At 35.0% G+C, this 8,104-nt stretch overlaps 1 protein-coding gene across 1 annotated transcript; it reads left to right on the top strand.

Moving 5' to 3' along the window:
- The first annotated feature begins 2,600 nt into the window (after positions 1–2,600).
- On the top strand, positions 2,601–7,328 carry LOC105124881 (multiple C2 and transmembrane domain-containing protein 1-like). The gene is made up of 2 exons (XM_011025059.1): positions 2,601–2,842; positions 4,083–7,328. Exon 2 carries the CDS (start codon positions 4,168–4,170, stop codon positions 7,189–7,191), a length of 3,024 nt encoding a protein of 1,007 aa, XP_011023361.1. The 5' UTR covers positions 2,601–2,842; positions 4,083–4,167; the 3' UTR covers positions 7,192–7,328.
- Positions 7,329–8,104: the final 776 nt, after the last annotated feature.

The following is an 8,104-nucleotide window of genomic DNA, read 5'->3' as shown; positions in this document are numbered from 1 at the left end:
AAAAATAAAAATATATTATTTTAATATATTTTCAATAAAAAACACATTATTAAAAAACAACTAGACTCTAAAAATGCTTTTAGTTTGTAACCTGAAAACAATTTGATGTGTTTGGGGTGTGGAGTATTTTTATAAAAACATTTTTAATCAAAAATAAATTCAAATAATACTTTTAAGTTATTTTTTATATCATGCATTAAATTCATAAAAAAAAATACTAAAACAAGTTAATTTAATAATTTTTTAAATAAAAAACAACATAAAAAGAAAAGAAAAAAAATTCAACCATCAAGCAGCTGTCAAAGTGACAGCACCCCACCTCGGAACAACTCCCGCGTAACACGTAATCTGACAATGTCCACATAAACGCATCATGCTTCACCAGTTTCTTTTTATAACACACACCGACCTTTCCACGCACGTCATTGCTTAATGGGATAATGAGGCTACCACTGCACTAACTTTATATTTTTTGATAATGTGTCTTTTGACCTTAATCTATTTTTGGCACACAAACTTTTACTTTATCTTGATTGAGTACCTAGATGTTGTTATTTGTTTTTTTATATATGTTGATTTTTTTATTGTTCCAATTAAGTACTTCAATTACTCCACTGGAACAATAAATCAATTGGTACGAATTGAAAAAAAAAGGTTATATATATATATATATATTTGGCATTAGATAAAAAGTCTTAGGGTATTTTTGTCTAAAAAAATCATTAATGTGAAAAAAGATGGAGACATTCATAAGTGACTGTTGCAAGTGAGACTGCATGCTATTAGATTTTAACTTTGTTTTTGGTCTCGCAAGAGCTTTAATCAAGTTCCTTCATATGAAAAATAATAATGCCACGTAGATAATTCTATCTGTTCATGGACAGGACCAGCCCCTTTTGATTGGTCTCCTGTTTTTTTCTACCCTTACTTACGTCCACATCTTAACTTATTTTTGACTTCTGAAAAGTCAGGCTTCCATCGTGCGTCGCCCACTTGTGCACAGATGCGCCAATCTTTTCACAGATGATATTTATTTTTCTACACCCATCACAAGTCTATCTTTATTTATTTTATAATTAGAATTATAACGTATTAAATATATTTTATTATTTAATTTTTAAAATTATTTTCAACCAATTTATATTTTAAAATTTCTAGTGGCACACACAACTTATTTTATTATTTAATTTTTAAAATTATTTTCGACTAATTTATATTTTAAAATTTCTAGTGGCACACACAATTATTATTATTGATTATACAAATTTATGGTGTACTCAAGAATAGAAGTAATTATTTTCAGTTTGGTTTGGTTTTTATATAAAAAAATTACCAAATTGTTTTTTTTTAAATAAATAAAATCGAACTAAAACCTGTTCAAACAAATCGGTTTCAGTTCAATTCAGTTTTTTAGGATAAAAATCTGTTCAGATTAGTTAGGGTCGGTTTGACTTGGTTTTTTTTGTTTTTTTATTTTGGGTTCAGTTTGGTTAGATTAAACCGAACTAAACCGGTTAATTTTTTTATTGTTTAATTTTTTAGTTATTTTTTTAAATTTTTTTTTTTTGTTTTTTTATTTTGGGTTCAGTTCGGTTAGATTAAACCGAACTAAACCAGTTATTTTTTTTATTGTTTAAATTTTTAGTTATTTTTTTTAATTTTCTAAATTTAATCAATTTTTTTAGTTTTTTAATTACCCTTACTTGAGAGAGTTTCTGTTTATGATTTTGAATGTTTTTTTAAAAGTGTATTTGACTTGTAAAAGTATTAGTTTAATTTTTTTTAATGTTTTATAATGATTTTGATTTATTAATATCAAAAATATAAAATATAAAACATTTATTTTTATATTTTAAAAAATTATTTTATCTCATAATCATAAATACACATTATAAATAACACGGAGTAGGGTATGAGAATCCGATATTTGAAGTTCCAATTTTTCAAGGAATCTGTATTTGAATGTGGATAATGTATTTAAAAATGAAAAAAAATTAATTTTGATATAAAAAATAGAAAAACAAAGAAAAACCCAATACTAAACATGAGTTTTTAACAATTTTAAGAATTTGATAAATGCACGGTAAAGTTATTTTTAGCAATATATTAAATAAAAAAATAAATTTAAGAAAGCAACTCCACGTACCAAGAACAGCAACATTGAAGAAGATGAAGTGAATATAATTAAAATATCAAAGATAAATACGAACTTTTGAGAGTCAAACTAGTTCAAAGCCAACGGATACTTGGTCAACAAGAGATGAAGACTATATTATCGTTAGCTTATTTACAGCGAAGATTACCATTCAGGAACACGTGTCTAACAGGGGAAAGCGATTAATTTCTTTCCCGGCAAGTATAACAATTACCCCCCTCGTCTCCTCCTTCCTCTTCAAGGCTGTGTTTGTTTTCACAGTGTTATCGTATTTAAATAAAAAAATTATTTTTTTATTTTAAAGTATTTGGATATATTAATATTAAAAATAAATTTTAAAAAATAAAAAAATATTATTTTAAAATATTTATAAATACAAAACACTTCAAAAAAATAACTATTATTAAAGACCAAACACCACCTAAACGTGCTATTTTCTGTCGTCAATGAAATGAAAATAACAAAAACCTCTCAACTCGTTTTCGACGACTATTTTGCAGTCTTTTTCTCTGCGAGGGAAGCATCGCAGAAATTATATCATGTCCGCGACTTCGTCATTAAGTCTTCGTTTCTTGTTTTGAGACTGGCCTTGTATATCAAAAATCCTTGCGACTTTCCTCTCCTGTTCTCCTTTTCACTTCCTCAACCCATCAACTTTCCAGGGATTGTTTTTTTGAAGCAAAAGAGGTATGCTACCCTATCGTTTTTTCCTTTAATCTTAATGGGTCTTTTCTCATTTCTTTTTAGCTATTCGGCGAGTTTAACAGTCCTCTTTTTTGGTTGGGTTTAATGGGTTTTAAGTGAGACACGTTTTGTATTTTTGTTTGTCCTTGCTCCACGTTTGTGTGGCATTTTTTCTTTTTTGGGGTTGTGCGTCTTTGATCGCTGATGGAATTAGAGAAAGGTTGAGTTTTGTGCGATAAAGAAAGAGCTTTGGTCTTGATAAGTTTCTGGCCTTTTCTTTCTCTTTTTTGAATGATCAGATGATCGAGTTGTGTGTTTCTCCGTTTGCCTAGAGTAAGCGAATCCTTGTTGATTTTCTGTGACCTTGAGATAAATGGTATATACTCAATAAATTAAAAAGATATTCCTGGGTCATGAAAAATTCTCTTGTGCTCTTGCTTGGTGGCTTAGAAATTGCAAAAGCAAATTGTGAGGATTCCAAATATTCTGCTCCACCTCTTTGCCTATAGTATGCAGAAGAAAAAGGAAAATTCATATGTAAAGTCAATTATGGTATCTGGACAGCCAAAGGCCTGTCGGTTCTTCTTTCTAACTTTGTGATTCGTAATTTCTGATAAGAAGCTAAAAGGTCTCTAGACTTTATAACCCCCCCCTCCCTGAATGTATTTATTTTGCTCCATGTGTAACTTGTAAAAAGGTATTTCTTTTAGTTTTTAATTACTTTATTCATAATCTCAGAAAGATAAGTTGTGAAACAAATTCTATGTGGTCTATAGGTTTTTTTGGAGGGCGGGTCATTCATGTTAATTAGAGGATTTTGATGGGGTTAAAGAAGGTTAAAACTCTCTCTGCTGGAACACATATATGAAATAAATTTGCGCTTATAAAATAGTCTACCATCATTTTAGATTGAAGTTTCGTAAGTGGTTGTCTATTAAGCTAATTTGCAAATGTTTGGTTCATGTTGTATTTCTGTTTTCACATGGCTGCTCATGCACATATGTTCTGATCATCTGTTCTGTCGTTTCACTTTTGAGTTCTCCCTTGAAATTTTTCACTTCTAGTTTGCCATTTGGTACCATTATGAATTTAAAGTCTTCTTCTGCCTTATATCCTTTTCCGTTTACTTTTGGGGTCCCAAGGTTGCTAAGCATTCAAATCAATGTCGTGTTAGGACTAACATTTGTATTGCTCTGTATTATTATCTGGGTACAACGTAATTTCTTTGTTTCATTCATCTCAGGTATCAGCTGTTTCCTGTCAATTCCTGCTAAAGCTACTTAAATTTCCCCTTAAATAATCCTTTGTCAATTTGATAAAGAGACTTGATGAGTAATCTCAAGCTGGGAGTGGAGGTTGTCGGTGCCCATGACCTTATGGCAAAAGATGGTCAGGGCTCAGTCAGTGCTTTTGTTGAGCTCCAATTTGACCAACAGAAATTTCGCACTACTATCAAAGACAAAGATCTCAGTCCTGTTTGGAATGAAAACTTCTATTTCAACATCTCTGATCCAAGCAGCCTTTCTAATCTCACTCTTGAGGCCCATGTCTACCACCATAAAAGAGAGAAAAACTCCAAATCCTCACTCGGAAAAGTTCGTCTCACTGGGACATCATTTGTACCCTACTCGGATGCTATTGTTTTGCACTACCCTCTTGAAAAACAAGGCATTTTATCTCGTGTCAAAGGAGAGCTTGGTTTGAAAGTATTTGTTACGAATGATCCTTCAATAAGATCCTCAAATCCACTTCCTGCTATGGGATCTTCTCTGTTTTCAGACTCTCGTGCTACTCAAGCTCAAGCTCCAGAACAACAGACTCCAAACGTGGCCCAAAAAGTGTTTTCTGATGGAAAATCTGAGTCAAGGCATACATTTCATCACCTTCCAAACCATAGTCAGTCACAGAAACAGCAGCATACTCCACCAGCAGCAACTCAGCCATCAGATTATGGGATACGTGAGATGAAATCTGAACCTCAGGCTCCAAGAGTTGTTCGCATGTTCCCAGGCTTGTCAGCACAGCCTGTTGATTATACACCTAAAGAGACGAGCCCTTTTCTTGGAGGGGGGCAAATAGTTGGAGGGCGAGTCATACGTGGAGATAGACCTTCCAGCAGCTATGATCTTGTTGAACAGATGAAGTACCTTTATGTGCGAGTTGTGAAGGCTCGTGACCTTCCTACCATGGATGTGACTGGGAGCCTTGATCCATATGTTGAAGTAAAAGTCGGGAATTATAAAGGAACCACAAAACACTTTGAGAAGAAGCAAAACCCTGAGTGGAATGAGGTGTTTGCCTTTGCAAGGGATAGAATTCAGTCTTCAGTCTTGGAAGTTGTGGTCAAGGATAAGGATCTGATCAAGGATGATTTTGTTGGGATTGTACGGTTTGACCTGCATGAGGTTCCCACTAGGGTTCCACCTGATAGTCCACTGGCTTCAGAATGGTATCGACTTGAAGACAAGAAAGGAGAGAAATCAAAAGCGGAACTGATGCTTGCTGTCTGGTATGGTACACAAGCTGACGAGGCATTCCCTGATGCTTGGCACTCAGATGCAATTTCTCCTGATAGTTCTTCCATTATCTCCACACTCATCCGCTCTAAAGTATATCATTCTCCAAGACTATGGTATGTCCGTGTTAATGTGATTGAGGCGCAAGATCTTGTGGCATCTGATAAGAGTCGTTTCCCAGATGCTTATGTTAAGTTACAGATTGGTAACCAGGTTTTGAAGACAAAGATAGTTCCGAGTCGGACATTGAGCCCAGTGTGGAATGAGGAACTAATGTTTGTTGCTGCTGAACCCTTTGATGATCATCTGATCCTTTCGGTTGAAGACCACACTGGACCCAACAAAGATGAGAACATGGGGAAGGTTGTTATACCATTGAACACTGTTGAGAAGCGTGCTGATGATCGCATTATTCGTAGTCGGTGGTTCAGCCTTGAAAAGTCCGTGTCAGCTTCCATGGACGAGCATCAGTCGAAGAAGGATAAGTTTTCTAGTAGACTCCATCTTCGAGTTGTGCTTGATGGAGGGTATCATGTGCTTGATGAGTCAACTCACTATAGTAGTGATCTTCGGCCAACAGCAAAGCAGCTGTGGAGACCATCTATAGGTGTTTTGGAGCTAGGGGTTTTAAATGCTGATGGGCTCCACCCAATGAAAACAAGAGAGGGGAAGGGTACCTCAGATACATACTGTGTGGTAAAGTATGGTCAGAAATGGGTTCGGACTCGAACCATAATCAACAGCCTCAGTCCAAAATACAATGAGCAGTACACGTGGGAGGTTTTTGATCCCGCAACAGTTCTCATTGTGGGGGTGTTTGATAACAACCATCTCGGTGGTTCCAATGGTAATAAAGACACAAAAATTGGCAAGGTTCGGATACGATTATCTACCCTTGAAACTGGTCGTGTTTATACACACTCATATCCGCTTTTGGTTCTTCACCCTTCTGGTGTCAAGAAAATGGGCGAGATACATCTGGCCATAAGATTCTCATACACATCATTTCCGAACATGATGTTTCTATACTCGCGACCACTTTTGCCAAAGATGCACTATGCAAGGCCATTGACTGTAATGCAGCAGGACATGCTACGTTTCCAGGCTGTCAATTTAGTAGCAGCTCGTCTTGGTCGGGCTGAACCTCCTCTTAGGAAAGAAGTTGTAGAATACATGTCTGATGCAGACTCACATCTTTGGAGCATGAGGCGCAGCAAGGCAAACTTCTTTAGGCTGATGTCAGTTTTCTCCGGATTACTTTCCGTAGGAAAATGGTTTGGTGAAGTTTGCATGTGGAAAAATCCCATCACTACAGTGCTAGTACAAGTCCTCTTTGTGATGCTTGTCTGTTTTCCAGAACTGATTTTGCCAACTGTGTTTCTATACATGTTTCTAATAGGGGTTTGGAATTATCATTTCCGACCGCGTTACCCTCCTCACATGAACACGAGAATTTCTTGTTCAGATGCAGTGAGCCCTGATGAGCTTGATGAGGAATTTGACACATTTCCATCCAGACAAAGTCCGGAGGTTGTTCGTTTTAGGTATGATCGACTAAGGAGCGTTGCTGGGAGGATCCAGACTGTTGTGGGTGATGTGGCTACCCAAGGAGAGCGGGTTCAAGCGCTACTAAGCTGGAGGGACCCTCGTGCCACAACTATTTTCTTGATTTTCTGTCTAGTGGCTGCCATTGTTCTATATGCAACACCGTTTCAGGTGCTTGCTCTTCTTGGGGGGTTCTACTTTATGAGGCATCCTAGGTTTCGTCACAGGGTTCCATCAGCACCAGTCAATTTCTTCCGTCGTTTGCCAGCGAGGACAGATAGTATGCTGTGAAGTTGTAAATGGCGTGTTCAGTCAAAGCCTCTCTTGCCAGTGTGTCAGAATCTGGTTTTTCACAGCAGCGCTTGTAAATATTTGGATATCTTGTTTTTCGTGTAATGTTCTGTTTACCTGGAAATGGGTGTAAATATTTGGATATCTTGTTTTTCGTGTAATGTTCTGTTTCCCTGGAAATGGGTTCAAATTCATACATGACAGTAGATTAAGTTTAATAATGGAGATCGTATTTTCACTTTTGGTTGTAATGGAATTGGCTCAGCATCAGATGCCATTGTTGCTTCTTGGTTGCTGAGAAGAGAATTATTTAGTTAATTTTTGTGCCATTGTCTGCGGATTGGTGTTAAGAAATACTTCTATGCTCCGCAGGAACTCCTGATGCGTTAGGATAGTGCATGTGGTATGTTTTTGTTTCTTTAGAACATCTGAGGGTTTGTTTGCATTTCTGGTCAAGAAAAAAGCTCTCAGTGGCAGAGCTAGGGGTTTCGGTTCAGTTTTTAATAAAAATAACAAACCAAACAGAATTATATATATAAAAAGAGGAAAAAAAAAACATTGTTTGTTTATCCTTTTATATTTTACAGTGAATGAAATTGTTTATATTTTTTAGATTTGCTATAAATTTAAGAGAAAACAATATTAGAATTGATTGAGTTTATGGTCCGAATTTACCTTATAAGTTTTACTGTAAGTGATACTATTTACTTTTTTTGGTTTAAGAATTTTTTTTTTTAGATTTACTTTTTTTGGTTTAAGAATTTTTTTTTTTTAGTTTTTATTTTTTAAAAATCTTATTTTTATTTTTATTTAAATTAATATATCTTCTCTCTTTTATGTTATTTAGAAAGCCTGTTTGAAATAACAAATTATTTTTTAATTATATATTTAATTTTTGAGAAGATTTTTCTGA

The sequence above is a fragment of the Populus euphratica genome, unplaced genomic scaffold, assembly GCF_000495115.2.
Source record: "Populus euphratica unplaced genomic scaffold, PopEup_1.0 scaffold32.1, whole genome shotgun sequence".
In the NCBI taxonomy this organism is placed as follows: domain Eukaryota; kingdom Viridiplantae; phylum Streptophyta; class Magnoliopsida; order Malpighiales; family Salicaceae; genus Populus; species Populus euphratica.
Note: the sequence above shows the minus strand (reverse complement) of the source record. Positions and strands in the feature narration are given on the sequence as shown.

Coding starts and splice junctions, on each gene's coding strand:
- LOC105124881 (XM_011025059.1), top strand. CDS start 4,168: ATGAGTAATCTCAAGCTGGGAGTGGAGGTTGTCGGTGCCCATGACCTT.